The following is a 20,953-nucleotide window of genomic DNA, read 5'->3' on the forward strand; positions in this document are numbered from 1 at the left end:
TCATATTAATTTTTTATGTTGATGCTCATCATAATCATCATAATATTCAATGTTCATCATAATTTATAACGTTGATTATCATCATCATCATCATCATCATCATCATCATCATCATCATCATCATCATCATCATCAGCATCATCATCAGCATCATCATCATCAACAACAATGTCATCATCATTGTAGTCATCATCATCATCATCATCATCATCATCATCATCATCATCATAATCAACAACAACAACGTCATCATCATTATAGTCATGATCATGATCATGATCATCATCATCATAATACTCAATGTTCATCATAATTTATAACGTTGATTATCATCATCATCATCATCATCATCATCATCATCATCATTAGCATCATCAGCATAATCATCATCAACAACAATGTCATCATCATTGTAGTCATTATCATCATCATCATAATCAACAACAACAAAAACAACAACAACACAAAAACAACATCATCATCACGTCATCATCATCATCATCATCATCAAAAACAACGTCATCATCATTATAGTCATCATCATGATCATGATCATGATCATTTTCATCATCATCATCATCAACAGTGTCCTTATTATCATCATTATAGTCATCATATCTTTATCATCAACAACAACAACATCATTATCATCATCATCATCATCACCACCACCACCACCGCTATCAACAATGTCATCATCATCATTATAGTCATCATCATCATCATCATCATCATAACCACCACCACCATCATCATCATCACCAACAATTTCATTATGACCATCGTTATTATCATTATCATCATCATCGATTTTGATCGTTGGAGTAGCCATTCCAAATTGCCATGGAGGTTTCAACTGGTGTGTTGACCTCCTTGACCTCAGGCAAAGCGAAGTTCCATCAAGTTCCTCTATATGGCTAGAATGCAACTCACATTTACTACAGAGATTACAAAGACTAAATAGCTATCAAGAATCTCATTTCTGCGAAAACAGTGTCAAGACAGTCCGTAATAACCACTCAAACTGCAGTGTGAGGATGATGACCAACACATCCCAACTCTCCTTTTCAACAACTTTTACTCTTACACAATATATTACCTAAATAGCTGTGACTATTTGCCGGTGCCCATGCAGTGTTTCATTTGATAAACCATCTGTCTGGGTCAAAGTTCACCAAAACAGGTTACTGTCCATGGCACTTTTTTGTGATCTACAAACCCAATTTTAGATACATCATTATAAATGGTGAAGATAGTAAGAAACTCGGTCATCCCCCGACGAGCATTCAGTAAATTTTGAAAATTTTGAAAACTCAAATCAAAGTTTACAATTTACGCTCACCAAACGACGAGTTGCGCTGTAACTCCATACAACCATATTGTTAAACTCTTTTGCTAAGGAAACCCATAACGATAGCAAAACGTTTGTTTTCGCCACTCTTTCAATTTTCTGTAGTTTCATTTTGAGCGCAAGGTTACGTCATTGGCAAAACATATCGTTGCTTCAGAGTCCTGATCTTGTCAGTAGCCGGTCTAATTTCTCAGTTTTGTTAGAATAGGAAGATCAGGATAATATTTAAGCGATTTCTGACAAAATGGCCTGTAACATTGACTATTGAAGGTGTGTTTGACCCTATCATTCGAATCATGTAATTTATGTTTGAACAGAACAGAGAGGAACGGTAATCCGCCAGATACAGGGTTATGCTGCCTTCATCGGGGGGGGGGGGTTGGGAGGGGGCATGCGACCATGAGAGTGTACAAAGACCCGTTTTCTTGTTTCAAACATCCAAAAAAGATGGACCGTAGATCTGCCACTTTGAGTGATCATGGCACATACCCTTGCATTCTAGTTCACTACGAGGCAAAATAAAAGAGATTTCCGTAATACATTTAATCCGAATTGGATTAAACCGTAGACCCTCTTTACTAAGCTCTATGATTCAACGTTGGCCGTTTTTTTCCCTGTCTTACTGGCACCGGAAAAATGGGAGCGAACGAATTGTATGATGTTAGACCTCAAGGGTTTATTATGGTCAAGGATACCTAAACTGACAGCACAGCCGTTCTTGCCGAACAAACTCAAAACAGAGTACAAATATGGTTTTAAAAAAATCCCGTAAAATTAGGCCGAAAGGAAAGAAAGTGTTGAGCTAACCTTCGCTTACAAAACTCGAATGCAAAACCACGTCTCTTAAATAGTGTAGTTTTTGTTTAAATACGTGGCGAAACAGAACAGAATGGAGTGTAACATAGTAAACAAATGCCAAAAATGAAATTAAGAAAAATGACACGGCGGACATCTTTTTAACATTTACTTTGTTTAGAAAGTGAAACTCTTAGAATTCAGGAAGTATTTTACTCGACTTCTATAAAACTTAAAATGCACTGTCGATAACATGTAGTTTCACAATTAAAAAAGAAAATTTTTACTTTGTCATTTTGTCTTTTACGGATGTATTAAAAAATCAGAGAGCGAGGAAAGGGGTCTGGGTTTATAGCGGAGGGACGGTTCTTCATTGAAGGGTCATTCTAAAGAGTTCGCATACTTGTTTCCCGGATACAATCCAGTAAAGACAAAACTCCCCTGTATATTTGTATACTCGGCGTGCTTTCCGCCTTCGCAATTACAGCGGTATCGTCATTTTAGACTTTTTGATTCCGCTCTGTCCGGGAAAGCTATGTTACAAGGCCGTAACACCGGTGAACTGTTTTATTTTTACTGGCCAATGCCAGTCGAGATCCGTGAAGCTCATATAGTTTGAGTGACATGTCGATGTGTCCTCTACTCGACATTGTGTTGCAATTCGGGTGAATAATTACGATCGCGGTACGTGCTTTTTGATAGGCGATTAGATCGAGCGGTTGGTGTTTTCTGATAACTGTTTATAATGAAAGTAAATGGTCGCAAGGTGTCAAATATGTCTAAATTACTCAAATAAATTTCTACAGTAGCCTAATATTTACTGAGTGAGGTTAGACGTTTACCGGTAGAGAATATTTTTTTTCTTTTTTTTTTTATTCAAGCTATAGTTCTGTTGAAAGTGCGCTAGTTTCTGCGTGTGAGGGCACAGTGTGATTAGAACCTGCGATCGCAATTAAATTTCTTGTAGGTTGGGTGAGTCCCGGGGGACTGGCTTCAGCGCCGAGTCTTTCTGCGATCTTTTGTCGTAGTAATGTAAACAGTGCACTATGAAAACACGATACCTTATCATTCCGCTTGCTCCTCCCAGCTCGTTTAAAGAACATTTACACGTCAGGGAGACGCTTGCAAAGAGTACACAGCTATTCGCATGCAGTATCGTGTATCGTACGCCAAGCATCTCATTAGCGAGTCCGATGAATAACGCCATTGTCGCCTCCCCGGACCTGGCAGGACCCTGAACGCATCATGCATTCCCCAACATGGACGCTGGAGAAGAAAGACGACTGTCCCCTATCGATGGGGGAATATTTTTAGTTCGTGGTGTCGGCGTCAGTGGTTGAGGGCGAGTGCATCTTCGACGTCTCCCCGCCAACTCACTTGTGTAAAGTTTTGTTATGACTGTAAACACGCTCCAAATATCACCATGTTTCGCACAAAATAATGATAAAAAAATCGCGAGAGCGTGACAGACCTAAACTCTTACGAATTTAGAATACAAAAACAATTCAGAGAAATTAACGTCAAAACGATTGGAAAGCGTTCAGCGGGACAGTGAATTCAACCAAAAAAATATCTACTCTCGTTTTGTCAAAGTGCGGTCGCATCCCGTGTCGACGCAACGCATCCTAGCGGCGATGTTTTGGAATTATGAATTTCATCCGCAGCTTGTGTTGGCACATACAATTCAGGTTCTCGACAACACACGCAGTGATAGTTGCTCTTTCTATGTCCTTGCCTATTCATGCTCATTTGTGTTAATGATATGAACTTTTCACTGTGGTCTTTTTATAACACAGCGTCGTTTGCCATTCAGCCCATATTTAGCTACTCTAAGTGGTTTCTTTTCCCCCTTCTATAGGCAAGACGTTTCAATTGGGGTTGGTGTTCTGACACCCACGGCTGAATCGTATGATCCCCAAGACCCCTTTTCTTCAGCGCGCTTTTCAGGGTTCCCCCCCCCCCCACCACCACTCCCCACCCGTGATTTTTCTATAGAGCGCCCAAGGTCAGTGGCTGGTGCCAAACTCAATATCGTTTTATTCCACTTCTTCAACTGATTATTTTGTGGCGTATTTTTTTTCCCTCACTTGTAGCGGCCCATTGATCGCCAACCATTCATTCCATCATTGAAGCCAGGTAATATACTGAAATTACTCAAGCCATTTAGCGCTGGAAAATTCTAAGGATTAGGGGAAAAAAGGGAGCGAAAAAAAACCTCTCGCATAATATGCTTGCTCTCCTCGCACTTTCTTTCTTTCACAGCCTTGGTGTATTTGTAAAGACCTTTGTATATTTCCTGTATGTAGCCAGCCAAAGCCGAGCAATAGGATAGCTGAGATCAAGTCAACGCTGGATTTTTTCTCGGCGGAACAATGGCAAAGACAATGGTTGGATTGTTTCTGCTCAACGTGTAGTGGATTTGCCATCTAAACCCTTTCAGAAAATGAAAGGGACTCAATTTGCTTAAATATACAAAGTTCATCGAGTAATGAGATCTGACCCCGCTAGTTTTTTTTAAAAGGACAGACACAAGTATTTTAAAAATCCAAAATCTCCAAAAGTTAACGCGATCCCGTGTTTTGATATGGAATTGAAACGTAAAGTCACGCTGACAGAAATAAAATAATAAGTAAAAATATATGGGAAACAGAAAAGTGGAATTACTGTACTGTATTTCAATCAGCTTACACATAACTCGACAGTCGTATTTGGCACAGGGCAAGAGACACTTTTTTTCCAAAACAAATGCAAGCTAAGCAGCGAATCATACCGCGAAATGACAAAGAGTTGGGGAATCGCATGCGTGTCGGCGTAGCGGTGTAATGACACGCACACGCCTGGGCGGGCAACCTATTTCATCTACCCCGGTGTGGATGAAATACTCGTTTGTCTGTTTTGTTTGCGCTATTGCGCGTAATCCATGATAGTGACTATGAGCGAGCTTTGTGCTCGCCGTTTTTGCCACCAACTAACACGTTACATCGCGCTAATAATTCTCATTAACAAGATCGTTTATTATTGATCGCGACTAGTCATCGTCGTTATTTTCCCCCTAAATCGATCCTTTCTTTCATTTCTCTCCCTCTCTGTCTTGGTCTGGTCAACATCCAGGAACTCGCACAGATGCAAACTTCTAGCGCGAAATCGAATTCGTGTCATAGAACTCGATTTCTTTTTATTCGCAGTTGGAAAAAAGAGCTGACACTGGCGAGTATCTGTGAATGGCTTTCGTGTTTACATGTTTTAATGCCGTTGTATGCGACACTGTCATGAAAACCCGGCTTTTGACGTCGAGAATACACTTCTCGGGTGCTAAAACCGAGTCGAAAATGGGTAACTTTTATTGGTAGAAAGAGTCTCACTTCCTCAAAATATACAAACAACTGTCAAGATACGCTGTTACAAACTAATTATTATGCATACCATCTGTTAAGGACCTCTCACAAAGGGAATTTCTGTGGAGAGGAAGGTAAAATGGACATTTTGATGGGTTTCATAAGGTTGCTTGTCAATAGCGCGCACTTTGTTAGAATTCGTGCCCTCCCAATGTCGAGATATTTCCACTTTTTCCCCCTTTTTTTCTCGGGGTCGACACATTGCATTCGTTCAGTGCAGTCTTTATGTCTTTACTGTGTTATCGGCGACATTTATTCAGCCAACCCATGTGGTCAGGCTTTTGTTCGCTGGAAGGATGATTGGCAGCTGTGACAGTGATTGACAGCGTCGCCTCGGTGATAGGACAACAAATTTCCTCTAAGCCAATCGAAAGCCATTTATCTAACAAATGCCATGCACGATAGCAGTGATAATATGGGTTGTGTCACTAACTCCCTTGATAAAAACTGACACATTGCCGAGCGCTCGACCACACCCCAGTATTTAGCGTTTAATAGTGTTGTTCTAGCGCAAGCCAAAGCAACAACGGGCATTGAGCGGTATATTCCATTCTTACCAAGTGTCGTCCATGTTCCAGCTACCGACTCTGAACTTCAGCCCTCAGCAAGTTGCGAGCGTATGTGAAACGTTAGAGGAAAGCGGCGATATCGAGAGACTCGCCAGATTTCTGTGGTCGTTGCCAGTCGCTCCGGGAACATGCGAGGCGCTCAACAAGAACGAGAGCGTACTCCGTGCCCGGGCGGTTGTAGCCTTTCACCAGGGTAACTTTAGAGAACTCTACAATATATTGGAGAACCATAAGTACACCAAGGAATCACATGCCAAATTGCAAGCAATGTGGCTCGAAGCACACTACCAAGAAGCCGAAAAATTGCGTGGCCGGCCTCTAGGTCCCGTCGATAAGTACCGCGTACGGAAGAAGTTTCCGCTACCGAGGACAATATGGGACGGTGAACAGAAAACGCACTGCTTCAAAGAGAGGACACGGAGCTTACTTCGAGAGTGGTATCTACAAGACCCCTACCCGAATCCGACCAAGAAGAGGGAACTAGCCGGAGCAACTGGTCTAACACCAACTCAAGTCGGCAACTGGTTTAAGAACAGACGCCAGAGAGATCGGGCAGCGGCCGCCAAAAACAGGCATGTATATTATGAACGGTTCATGTGTGTGACCTGTTAGCGTTTTTGGAGCAGTTGTACTTCCAAAAAGCAAACAGAAGCCCCTGTCGATAATTTTTCAATGAACTGTGCTATTATGGTGAATATAGTAGAAAAATCGTGCACTGCATGAAGTCGAACCGGTGACTTGAATCGGTATATTTTTTTGTGAATAATGCTGGCAGGACTACATAGAACCGAACGACTGCATAGGTAGCCATTTTTACAAGGCAACGCTACGGTCGCCACTTACAATGATCACTGGGAGACCGGTAGCGTTCAGCGTTTCCCGAGTCGTTCCCTACGCACGCAGCGTTGAAAAGCTGCCCGCAAAGTTTCCACACTTATAGGGGCGTTAATTGAAGGTCCCCTATGATGAATTTGAGTAAAAACTCTACAAAAAATCGAGAACCGAAACACTGTAAGCGAAAGGGCCGAGACTTTCAATTTGGGACACACCGGGATTGGGGGTATGTGAGTTGCCGTCCTGTAACCTGAACAAACCGTAAACTTCCTGGACTACAGCACACACGTGAGTCTTACCAGCCCCGTTTTTTGTCTTCGTTTACTGTTCTAAAGTACCTCACGTCCGCCTGTAACACTCGCAAGGCATCGAGTGTGTGGTTCTGTCAGAAATGTCGACATCAAGTCGACCGACAAGTCACGTCCAAAAAACCGAGCTTGATCTAATATTGCTGGCCCCCAAAAATGGCGGAATGGAGTGTTGTAGTTGTCCTGTTATGCGACAGCTCAAAAGTCATTCCTTGGTGCTTTCTGTGTTAATGTACATTGTGATAGGAAGATCATTTCATCATACAATGATACAGTCGCAACACATGACAGAACGGAGAACACACTCGCAAGGAACAGCAAGCCACACACTTTAGCGAAACCGCAACTTGCCTTTCAGAAAGAATGGGCATCGACCAGTTACCACAAAATAGTCATGTTCACTAGCGCCATGCTAGGCGCACACACACATGCCCGTATATACGCATAGTCATCCTCTTCACAACTTTCCCCTCTGTAATCCGAGGGTCTAAACATTCAGGTTGGGTCAGGGAATTGTCCTCACAAGCTTCGAAACCGTCATCCCGAAATCTTGTCCTCAAGAAATGCGTCTTTACAAGCAGCCAACAACACAGTTGGTATCAATGCTTGCCATGCAAGGCGTTAGTGCTTAGATCTGGGAATTAGTGCAACTTGACAAAGAGCAAAGCGTCGAGACCAGAGACGTGCCCCCAAGGCGATCTCCTCAGACCTCCTTACTGCCAAAGCTCTAAATTCTACCGTAAACACTGAACCTGGTTTTCCACGCCGAAAATTGTTATTCTAAAAAGTGAAATATCCGACGCAAATCGTGCATACACTGGTGGCCGAGCCAGTGCATTGACAGTAATTTTGACTCCCATCTCACGTGGAACTGTTGTGGCGCTTGCATCTCCCTCACACATTATCTCCTAGGCCTGAATCCTTTCCTTAATTACCACGAATCCTAACACAATTTCCTGTATAGAAGCTGGGTACAGGATAAACAGAATTGTCATAATGGAAGTTGGTTTTCTGGACTTCATTCTGAATTAAACAGTCAAAAAATAAATACGTCTGGCATGCAGAAAGTGGGCGACTAAATAACTGGAAAAAAAAAACACGCGGCTGGCTTCTCGTTCGCCATACCGAGACCAGCAACATGACAAAACTCCTAACCATGTTGTGTCGTGTTTTAATACCAAAATTAGACACACGCTTTTGACAGCTCTCTGTATACAATGGTGGATCCAATTTTATTTCTGTCCTGAAAACGGTTTGATGTTGCCGAATCCGCAGAACATCACAGGGAAAGCGCGCGGCATACGGGTAAATAAGCTGGGCTGCAGGCCGACCGGCGTTCCGACCGATAGCGGACGTTGCCCAGTCTGCGTCAGTGGTTAGCAAACACTTGGCCCATAAAAAAAGATACCTCAGTCAATCGCCATTGAATTAGCCTAGGTGGTTTGAGAGCAACAAACTAAACGATGAATTATGTTCATAATTGTTAAATAAACACGCGAATGTAGGCATTTTTCCTTCCTGGCTTGTGGATGAGCACACTGCTGCCGACTTCCAGTATGGCCGCAAAACGTTACCGTGACACTGGCTTAATCACTGTTGCTAAGATAATTAAGGTCTGAAAAATTCCACGTATAAATTGAGCGATAATTGGACCTTGTTTCGTTGCTTTTAATGACAATTTGCAGGATGTTATACCCCTCCCATCTCGTGGTGAATTCTGGAGGGAAAACTCCCGATTTCGTTTCGCTGACCGGCGAGTCACAGAATTCCTGAAATGAAAAGATACCACAGATAAAAAAAAAATCACGAACTAAGGAATTTTCTAGATTTGAACAAAATCTCGGTGTACATCTTGTCGCACAATATATCCTTTGCATCGTGACTAATTATTCTCAGTGTTTTTATCCCGGCAGATACGGCGGAATGAACGCCAGAAGTTAGAACAGAATGTGTGCTCGTCCAATTCAAGAAAACAAACAAAAAAGTGGATGATATGGTAGTTTAGGGCGTCATCTTGAGCGACAACGTGTGAAAACCCCTGTACTTGTTTCAAACCAAGCGCGTCCGATCGTCTTTATCTAGCCTGAAATAACAAAATAGTTTAGCCAAACGGCAAACAGTATCGGAGGCTGTTGAGAGTATTTGCTAACCAACAGATAGCAAACACCTCCCACATAAAAGACTCCGTCTATCTTTCCCCCTGTATAATCGCAACGTTGAGCTTTTAAATTGATAAACAGCGCAAAGTTCCATTAAAAGTGTGAAATGTCTCTGCTATTTGCCAAAGCAACTGCGCACATCCTGGATATTTGCTCTCGGTACAAAAAGCTCGACTTGTGTCCCCGTCTAGTCCGCGCGTCCCTGACAAGAGGCGAATCCACGGCCTATTTTTTTCCGCCTGTGTACTTACACACGTGATGCGTGTAGCCACTTCACATACCTCGGCGGACAATCTTACGTATATTTCGTATCTGGAATGCATTACAGCAAATTCTTCGGATTATGCCCCAAGAACTTAAAACATTGAGATTAAATCAGCACAAAATACATATTGGTGTTGGGATTACGAGCGAAGATAGATGTGTGCCAACTATTTGCCCGTTTGCCCTATTTTTTAAGAGTGAGATCAACTATTGTGGAGCAAAAATACTAGCAATAACTCTATCCCCCTGTCTTCTGTCCATCTAAACTTGGCTGCTAAGTATCTATTTGTGTCCGATTCCGCGATGAACCCCCCCCCCCTGTAAATGGCGTGGAATGATACGAATTCTTCGGTGGGAGTTTCTCGTTCAAAGCAACCGGAATGCCGTTGGTGTTTTTCGCAATGATAGGGGTATCAGAATAGTTTATCTATCGCACTTCACCCGTGCCGTAACTCCAAAGGGGTGAAAAAAAAACGCGCACACACATACCCCTCGATTGCTTACCTGTTTCAGTTTCATTCGCACGAATCTTTCTTGACAAATCGAAACTTGATGGCGATACATCCGATTAACCCGAACTGGAAATTTTCACCACAACGAAAAACCGAAGAAATGGACAATGATGGAGAAAAACTTTCATCGAACACGCGAATCACACAACCTATTGCGAATCCCAGTACCACTTTTTAAGACAACGCGCTAGAATTCTCCCCTCTCGCCGCCCACTTTCCTCCCACCTCAGAAAAAAAAAGAAATTGAGAATTCCACAAATAGTCATACACGGTGTTGAATTACGCCTTTCCCATTAATTCCAGACACCGAATTCTTTATTTATTATGAATATAGCCGAAGGGGCTGATCCGAATCGGAAAGCACTATTTGTTGCTGTCATTTCGTTTCAGCATGAGGAGAGGAATCTGTTGAAACAGCAGAGAGAATGAAAGATAGATAGGGGAAAAAGTTACGCGGTCTCTCCGCGCCCCCCCCCCCTTTCCTCCTCTTCTTCAGGACGGTTGTGTTTTAGTGTGGCTGAAGGTGCTAACAAGACAGGTCTTACTCTGTAACACAGCCCCAAACCTGTCATACCTTACAAAGAGGCTTGTGATCCTCTCTCATCGGGTAAAAAAAGCCTGCATTATGTATAAGGCTAGTCACAACAGCCGTCAGACAGGTGTAGATATAGTCTAGAAAAATGTCGCATTAATGTGAAAACACACCCGATATCGGTCAAAATGAATGAAAACAATTAGAAATCGATGTCTGGAGAACTGCAATTATGCCATTACCCCATGAATAACAAGCATGCGGACACCATATTTCTGATGTTTCCTTTACCGTCCGCTGTGATGTTCTTAAATTTCCAGAGTGTCCTTTTGCTTTCCATCATCCAAACTAACAAGATATTCTTGTCTTTTTTTTGTTTCGCTTTTCCAGGCTTCAACACCAACAGCAACACTCAACGCAAAATTCAACGTCGCCAAACCCAATAACAGTCGATGGTGCCACTACATTACCGGGACAGCCTCCAAAGCCACGGCCGCTAGACCCCGCGCATGCTCTCCTCGAGGCAACACAGAACAAGCCACAGACACAAACGCACGTGTAGAGAGAGACTGGATACAAATATATAGTGAACTTTATGTCTTTTTAATAATATATCCATTAAGAAAAGTTGTTATCATTTGACTTCTCAAAGAGAAGGTTTATAGCCGTAGTTCAGATGTCGCTTCGAAACAATTGGATTGGTTTTTTTACAATCATTGAGACGGTGACCGCTGCAGTTTTGTTCCCTCCCTCCCAAAAGTACACGTTACACTCTCTCGAAGTCTACCAGCTTTCAACTTGAACGTCCGACCATGCTGTGCATTGGCGGGGAAGTGCATTGTCAAGACAAGTGGCCCATCTTTAGTGTGCCGCCACGGTTAAAATATCACAAGCAACCTCATGTAGTTTGTTAATATGTCCGTTGTCAGTAATATTAATGTATTACTAGAAAATTCACCCAAAAAATATCAACCTCCCTTAAATATAAACTGTCCCCGGGCAAGAAAATCCAGGGAATTGATATAACTCGTACAAAGATAGAAGGTAAACTTGAGTGTTTTAAATGTAGACGGAAGATTAGGGCTGAGGAAAGACTCGTTTCATTACTTTTAAATGTTGCGTGATTTTGTTTCGAAAAGGAATTTCAAAAAATACAATTCGAAATTTTCATGGGTGATGCTAAGCATTGCGGTTTATCGACGTAAGTCTATATTGGTACTTACTGTTTGCAAAGAAATAGTGTTATAGCGAAGTTACAGATTCCCACGTGTTTGTCTTCGGAAAATGTACAATGAAAATGACAGGACTCTCGACGCTTCCAGATTGCTGGTACCAGCAAGGTATTTTCAATCCGTCTATCACAGAGAGGCGTTTTAAGCCCTCTTGTCTCCTTCTTCACTTTGTTTAGGTATTTTTCTGTTTTCTTAAAAAGTGATCTCCGGGAAAATCGATGAGAACTAGAACACTTTTCTGTCCAGTTGATTAGCATCTCTGTCCACTCCAACTGTTCATGTCAACATATTATAGTACTATCAGTCTATTTTTTTAGTTTGATTTTTTTTTCACGAGAAGCGAACATTTTCTCCTGTGATTGTTTGTGCCTGTTTTAGGAAAGGGACAGAATTTTGTTACTATTGTAAAAAAAATAATGCCGCTAAGCCATGTTTCTTTCACGCCAATCAATTTCTCTCTGGTGTTTTTTTGTCAATTCGTATATTGTCGTTTAACATTTCATTTCGTATTCCGCCGGCGCTTTCTTTTAAAAAAACTGCCGAACCTTACCGAAGTGAATAAAATATAACAAAGTTCTTGGTTTTAAAAGTACTATCGTTTGAAGCGTGGTTACTCTCCCCAGTGGCTCTCTTTATATATCGATTGTGTATAATATGTCTTGCAGGGCTAGAATTCGCGGCCATCTTATGATGGCTGTTCAGTGAGATGGGGGTCGCAATGTCCACCCGAGTTTCCCCATGCGTATCTGTACTATACAAGTGCCAATCATTTTGCGGGGGGAAAAGACGGACAAGAATGAGACTGACAAAAGAGGGGTACATTCTCTAAACGTTACGAGTTTATTCGCCTATCCTGTTATTGATAATGTATAGTTTGACTGAGTTCCATGTATTATGGGTACGTTCAATATACGACAGCCTATAACCATGGGTCTTAAACACTACATTATCCCACCCCAATTGTTCGGCCCTAAATGTTTGTTCTCGACTTCTCCTCCCCATAGACAGTCTTATTCACACTATTTTGTTTCGCTAACCAGCTCTGGCTCCTATCCTCTATTACCATATAAAAAGCCCAGAGAAAGTAAATGAGGCCCGTCCAATTAGGAGCCCCCAGTCGTGTATAGACATTACACTGGCACAATGGGTATAGTATCAGCCGGCATAGTGATTGTTAACTGCCCTATTGATGGCCCACACATAACGACATCTTCTCAGTGTACTGATCTTGGAAGACCGTTTTTTAGAAAGTCCAAGGAAAGACGAGACGAAGCGGAAACAACTTTCCGCCGATACTTTGGGGGTGTTCGTAAACTTGACCAGAAGTCCCCGCCACCCCCTTGGTGAAGCTCAGATCTATACAGTCCTTCTGTGCGGCTGGTGGTCCTGGCTGTGTGGAGTTTTGTTCATTTTTTTTCGGCAGGAGGGTCACACCGTAGAGAATCGATCTAGACTTTGCGACTTTACGGATAATGAAGGTTTTGGTGTTCATGTCAAATAGGACACGACCTGTCAGTAAACTGTCAAGCCAACCAAAGGAGAAAAAGGGCGGCCAGAGGCTTATAAACAATGGGCAATTATCCTGACCTCCTGCATTGTGTAGCCCGTGAAAAACATTCCCAACCACAAGGCAGTCATCATTCAAGACGCTTTATTTTAATATTATCATTTAAATTCATTTCGCCCGACGAAAAGCGTTGAAACTAGCAATTAACGGCGGGGTAGTTACACCGCATTCCGTAGGTGAATGAATCTAAGTAGACGTGAAGAATATTGTCTCAAAAATTTAACTTGATTGAAAACTCAACGAACTGTCAAGGGTGACGTGAGTGAGTGAGTATTTTGACAGGCGTTTGGAAAGTAAAAATAATGATGTGGACGAATGTACTGTTCTTTTCGCCCCCACTTGAGCTTTAAGGAGGATTACACGGAACCCGCGAAAAATGAGAGAGAGGGGGTCGCAAAGAAAGGAACCGAACCGTTACACGTTTGTGTGTAGCCGCGCGCTGTTACGGCCGGCCCGCACGATCACATGTGTTTTCACAAAGCGCTTTTCCGTTGATCACCTCAGAGGCCGGTTCAACAACAACAACAACAAAAAAGTCGGAAATCTAGCCTTCTCAGACGGTCCAAATTAGACCGTTGGATGTCTCCTTGGCTGAGAGTTGCCTTGCAAGGGTATCGGCATGCCAATCAGCCCTATTCACGAGGCTGAGAAACACGTCTCCTCAAAGGTAATGGATATGTGCAATGCAATCGGGTAATCAGACAGTAGCTCCGCCCCCTCGATTTACAGAAACCCTACAACGCTATCCCCCCGTAAACGTCCATAAACAACCCAGCTGCGAGCGCCAGAAATGTGAGCGCGTTATTGATAGAAGAGAAGGAATGCCATCTGCGGTTTGGTCAGCCCCCCAAAAACTGACGACTCTTTTCGGAGACAGGAAAAAGACAGACTGTTTGCGTGTGTGAGAGAAAGAGAGGAAGAAAAGTGACGGAAACCAAACACCCTGACATCTTTGTGTCCCCGGCATAACTCTGCAGTCGCCATCTTGAATCATTCTTCACGTCGGCTGAAGACGTCTGCTCCGTTTTTATTTAACCGCCAGAGATGTTGGGTACATGCTTAAAATTCATTTTCGTAGTAATCGGTGAAATATATGTAGTTACGTTGTGAAATCACAGCATTTTTCGTCTATCTGCCCTCGTTGATACATTACAAAAGTCCTCGTGGTTCAACCGTGCTACGAATTAGGCGAAAGGCAGCCCTGCAAAAACAAACACGAGCGGCTTTCAGCATTGTGTTAACGCTAAAGACTTCGTTAATTTACTGTTTTGATAAGCTGAAGTAAACAAACTCAATCGACCTGCATTGACACAGAGGGCCCGTTCAAAATAGGGCAGATAGAGTTGAAGGGTCCCGGTGTTTGTACAATTTGTACGTTGAATGGTGGAAACGGTCGTTCACGAGAGGGTCCTCGGTTAGATCTGGCGTGCAGTGTTACGCTTTCGAGGGTTGTAACGCCGGCCTGAGTCCCGCGCCGCGCCGCCGAGCTCCACGCTTTTCTTTCAGAGGTCCAAGGAAACCGCACCACAAACCATTCGTTTCCATTTCTCCAAATTTACACCCTCCAAGATGTCAGCGGTACTCCCAGCCACTTATGGTGAGTCCAAAATGAGCAAGAAAGGGGAAAATTGCAAGGTTGAAGCCGTGCCTACGACAATTTCGATTGCAAATTGGTAAGAGCTATTTACATTGTTATTGGACAATTAGGCGTTTTCTGGGCCGCTGACAAGCCTATCGACCACATTATCTAGCGCCAAGTGACATTATTGCATCTTTAAAAACAATTTTCCTCTGCTCTCATATTTCTGAAATGACTCTTTTGACTCTGCTAGACCGATTTGGTCACATTTTCACCGAAATAAACCGGTATTTCGTTTTAAAATACTGACCCGTTTGATCTGCGTCGTTTGTGTTTTACAGTTCCACCGCCTGCTAATTGGCGACAGCGTTCTCTATCAGTCACCGTGGCCCCTCGTTTTTTAAAACGCTCATGTCACCAATTTCCCGTGCTTTTATGAAAATATAATTTTATCAGAACTTTTAAGATACGCTTGCCGTTCCATTCGTCTGAATTATCGTTCTGAATTCGATCGCCCAAAACACAGGGCACCGTGTCACAGTTCTCCATAACACTCGAACAGATAAGCCAGACGCGTGTTATTGGATGACTATTTGTTCAAATATATTGCTTTCATTGTGTTGATTCTCCCATGGCATAGATAGCAATTGGTACATATTCGCAAATCTTGTTATTTTTTTAGATCTTCGGGGGGAAGAAAACAGCTCATTGTTTCGTCCCGGCTTTCTTCTTGGGTCCTGACGTATACCTTGCCCACCGTTTTCCCGTCGTATTTATCGAACGTGATGGGTTATTTGTTGGGCTGAACAGGGTTAGATACTTTGGTCAATACACGAGGTCGCCAGTCATGCGTATTTGGTGAGTGAGCGAGTTGGTGCGTGAGTGTTGTGGTGACACGAAAAGCCCCCAAAAGACAAAGAATACGTTGTGCCATCGCCATCTTGAAATGTGCTGCATGTATACATGACCCCCAAGTTTTCGCCTGGATCTTTCGAACTGATCGAGGTGCGAAGAAGTAGGGCGAAATCATGATGACCTGACTAGTTATTTTGACCCGAAGATTTAAGATCCGTTGCGACTGGTGCCGCAACGAACGCTGCGAGCGGCCGACCTGGTACTGTGGACACCCACACATATACAGCAAAACGTCAACACACAAGGGTTGGTCGTGATATCCTCGTTGACTTGAAGGAACGCTTTCCTCTTCACGACTAACCCCATCCTTATCACATCCGACATTCGAATTTCGTTTTTCGGCATTAAAGGACACACTGGCTTTCGCAGTTGCGGAAAATTCGTTGTCTGCGCAAGAGGCCCGCCGAGTGATGAAGACGGCGTTCATATTTTTTTCCAATATTATTAATGAGCAGGCAGCGCTGCGTGTTGTTTAAAAACCGACCACACCGTGAACCGCGACAAATTACACCTGTCGACGATACGTTACATAATTAAAACAAAAAATACGCCAGTTATAATTACAGTACACCCGGATAATTTCATAAATTACGTTCCTATTAATCGTGCATTGTCTTACACTTGATGCGTTCTCGATACTTATTTCGTTTCTCTGACAATCGCTGGAGGGTAGAAAAGATCGAAGTTTCACAAAAATACACCTTCTGTCAACAGCAATAAAGACGTGGGCATCGCACACCCTGTCTGAAATATGCGGACAGGGAACGCGATAACGCAAGTGCTGCGCGCTGATGGTCTTCAAGTCTATCAAGGAAATGTGTGTAATTACACCATAATTGAATGGCGACTTGGTCTGAGCGATACCTCGCCGACAGAGACCAATAAACTCTGAATATATCCACCGCCGCCAGTAAATGCTCCCCATACTTTGTGCTCTCAAAAGGTGACCTTACCTATGCACCGTAGAGAAATGGGAGTAGATAATGACATTGTCCTATTTATGACGCTAAAACGCCGTTAATGCCGTTCATAATTTTTTGGCCTTTTCTTGAAAATGAATAATGTTTACATCGACGCGGAGACAACAGTTCGACGCGCCAGCCAGTGTCGCTTTCAAAGCACGACAGATGCTGTGCTCCAGTACGCCGAGTCCAATCTCTGGTTCCGAACACTCGTTATTCTCACGCAGTTCTTGATTTCCCCCCTCTTTTCTGTTCATAATTATCAATAGATATACATCTTCAGCCATCCGTGCATTTGTCCCTCAGCCCGTCGAAAGAGATTTGTGCCATTTTCGGCTTGAACGAGCTCCGCGAACACGCCTTTCCCTGTCGTCTGGCGCGTTGTGGTGTGTGTGTGTGTAAGAGAGAGAGAGAGAGAGAGAGAGAGAGAGAGAGAGAGAGAGAGAGAGAGAGAGAGAGAGAGAGAGAGAGAGAGAGAAGAGAGAGAGAGAGAGGAGAGAGAGAGATAAAAAAAATCACGACATACGCGGTGTACATTTCATATGGGAGAGGACGAATCCTATAGCCATGAGGCAAAACGCCTCATTACGTAGATTGCCGCTACTTTATGTAGTTTTGGTTTTTAATATTTCATAGAGATCAGAGCCATATCATGCATCGTAGACTTAGAGAATGACAAGTGAAATGAAAGCCTGGATTGTTTTGCCTGCCAGGAATTTTAAGCTCGACTGACTCCCCTGTTACAGCATTTTAAATTCTTTACACTGGGTACTTTATCAGAATACATTTGTCAGTAAGTCGGCGCGATGTACATTTCATGAACATCTCCCCCCCAAAAAACTCAGGGATCTATTCTGCAAAATTTTATTCGCAACCTTTTTGTAGACTTTCAAGTGTAACTCTCCTCCGAGGTTGAAAATATAAAAGCACAGGGCTTCTATTTTTTTTCGCTTATTTAAAACTTAAAGTAATTGCCAAATAAAGTCGCCACCTAAAAATGAAAAAAAATGGAATTTTTTACGCGGGCTATTTTGCTATCTTTTGCATAGAAAAACAAATCTAATCGCAAGTGAGTGGAATTCTTAACGTCAGTCAGGACTTTCAAACTTTAACGCCATGACGCGGTGCAACTTTTCTTTTGAAAATTCAGCTTGGTGTAATGGCTTCATTTGCCGATTCACATTTTGAAATGTAACGACCAATACCTGAATAAACGGCGAAAAATTTGAAACATCCATTAGAAAAAGAATTTTTCCATCAGACATTGGCTGATATTATTATTATCGCCTATTTCGCGATGAAACGGGCCGCTTATGGTAGTCATATGTGTTAATTGTTCTTTTCCGAAGGCATTTCTCGACCACTTGGCTATCTCCATACGATATCAACTGAAAATAATGACGTCGCCGGATCTGACACAGCGATAATAAGAAAACTAATCGGGGAAATTAACATTCGTAATTATCTGCAGATGGAACTTGAATTACGCCAGATACGGGTTTCCCTTCCCCCCTCTCCTTCATCGCTGAATGACAAGTTATGTTATTACTGCTTTGGGGTTCAGTGAGGCTGCGCCGGCCTGGGTGTCAGAGTGACTCGGAGCTGGCTGGATCTAAATTGATCTTGCAAATAAGAGAATGTTCTACACAACCTGTGGTGTACACAGTGCCTATGATGAATTTAAAACATCTTGCCGACATTTTATTTTGGTCTTCGTCAAGCTTGTATCGCCCCAAGCCTGAATGTCATTATTTGTCGAAGGGAGATAGCCAGGATGAGCTGAGCTGTCGACTGGAACGACGTAGAGTGTATGGCGCACTCTCCGCTAACTTTTCCGTGTCCGAAATTTACAAACTAATGCAGTTTTTTGATCTCGCTGTTTCGTTTGTTGATCGCTTTTGTTACTAGAAAGAAATCGTCTCAAAATCGTGGCTGATGTGAATGAGTGAATTGCCCTCAATGTCCTTTTGTCAGGGGTATTTTCTTTAATTCAGCGGAACACAAAGATTTCACCTTGGAGAAAATCCTTGCGATGGGCCATGTTGTTGTTTTTAGGAATTAAAATAATTTGACATCATGAAAGAAACGATTTGCGCCGGATTTCGAGTTTCACTGAGGCTCTTAAAATACAAAACACACATACACACCCATTTGAAGGCGACTCTGTTTTGGCGTGGCCGTCTCCTCGGCTATTTTCAGCGCAGTTGGCCCCTGAATTCAATGACGGACCTGGGCTGGTCGCATGTGCGTTTCAGCGGGATCCCCACTGACCAGCATTGGCCATGCAAAACCTATAGACGTGTAGCTGTCAATTTGAATAACAATGAAAACGACAACAACAACAACAAAAATGACAGCATCAGATCAAAATTTCAAATCTGTTGAAAGCGATAAGAAAACACGGACTAGATGGAAACTTGAAGGTTTTTAAATATGACGTGATAAATGTAATTTTGGCATGAAAAAAATCTTTGTCGATTACAATTTGACCCGAGAAAAGAACCAATGCACCTTATTCAACCATGGTTTAAATCACATGTTAAGTTTTTGGTTGACTCTGATGGGGAAACCACAAAACTAGATTTTGATGAGAATACGTGGACTAAAAGAGGCGTTTCTAACGGCACTGTTCAACCGATTCCATTATATAATTTGGCAAAGCTATACGGTGTCGCTGGTAACGCCTGATATTTTAATGATTTTTTTTTCAACATTTCTATGCCAGTAGACTGAAGACGCAGTTGAATAGCTATCATGGAGCACCATTGTGCACATGCATAAAAGACCCACTGAGTGTTTTGTAAGCTCGTGTAATTGACGCTTCTCCATAATTTTCAAAAAATAGTTCCTGATTGGCTTTTAATCTGTCACAATATTTATGCCAGTTACAGTCCTCGAGCAGTGCTCTCTTTCAACTGTTGAAGTCCCGCCAAACACATCAGGCACGAGACATTAAGAGAACAAAAAGAAAGAAGATCACAAAATGCAAAGCTCTCTTTCTGATTCCATGACTTTCTAAACTTCAGTGACATCATACTTACACATGCAAATTATGCCAATCACTTTTTTGCAGTCTGTAGTGAGTGAGGCGGGAAAAAAGACGGGGGGGGGGGGAGGGGGTGTTGATGATTTCTCGCTGTTTTTTAAACGCCCTAAAATCGAATTAAATTCCATTTCCTCAGCGAATGTGTGCCCTCTTGACAGAACCTTTTTTCTCCAACTTGTGAACAATGCGATTCATTTGTGGTCAATGCGCTCATATACGAGCAGACATGTCGAACAAAAAACACGAGATTCTGCCTTATTTGTTCGCGTACACGTGGCACTACAAGGTTACTTTACTTGGCACTTACAGAAGTAGCCAGCTTTAGAAAATAATTCCTGTTGGAAAAAAAAAGAACTCCCAGTTCTGATACCATCTTTCGAGCATTGAACGGTACCAAAAATCTCCATTGTTGTGATTCACTGGACATAAATGTTGTGCCATAAATTGTAAGTCAAGAGAACATCCTCTCTGATTGTCGTTTCGCTTTTACTGTAGATTTTGCAGCGTTATTTGACTGTGACCAAAAAATCCCGAAGCTAGCGCAATGGTGATTTCTGATACTACAGTGCTGCCTGGGACACCATCTCTGTCATTGGAAGAGGACGGACCAGATGGGCGCAGGCGACGAGCAGTGATGGCGGGCCCTATAGCTGGAAACCAGTTCAAATACTGAGACAAGAGTTTTCTTGGGATAATTTAAAGTAATTAAATCACTGACAGGATGTTTTTAGCTAGAATTATCGCCAACGAAGATATCGCAGATATTGATTATTGAGGTATGGTCATGGCTGCATCTTTTCACTGGAAAATCTAGACCCATCACTGATGGTTCCACTTGCCAACATTGTCTATCTCACCCACCACAAGACAAGGCACTGAAAAATGGCACCCGACGTTCATGAATAACGCAGAACACTTTTTTTTTAATTAAAA

The 20,953-nt window shown here is 42.5% G+C and overlaps 1 protein-coding gene across 1 annotated transcript; it reads left to right on the top strand.

The window, feature by feature from the left end:
* Positions 1-5,946: 5,946 nt before the first annotated feature.
* On the top strand, positions 5,947-12,543 carry LOC139149614 (homeobox protein SIX6-like). Its single transcript, XM_070721447.1, has 2 exons — positions 5,947-6,682; positions 11,110-12,543. The coding sequence occupies exons 1-2, from the start codon at positions 6,111-6,113 to the stop codon at positions 11,279-11,281; spliced, it is 744 nt and encodes a 247-aa protein (XP_070577548.1). The 5' UTR covers positions 5,947-6,110; the 3' UTR covers positions 11,282-12,543.
* The last annotated feature ends 8,410 nt before the right edge of the window (positions 12,544-20,953 follow it).

Source organism: Ptychodera flava, chromosome 14, assembly GCF_041260155.1.
Source record: "Ptychodera flava strain L36383 chromosome 14, AS_Pfla_20210202, whole genome shotgun sequence".
Lineage (NCBI taxonomy): Eukaryota > Metazoa > Hemichordata > Enteropneusta > Ptychoderidae > Ptychodera > Ptychodera flava.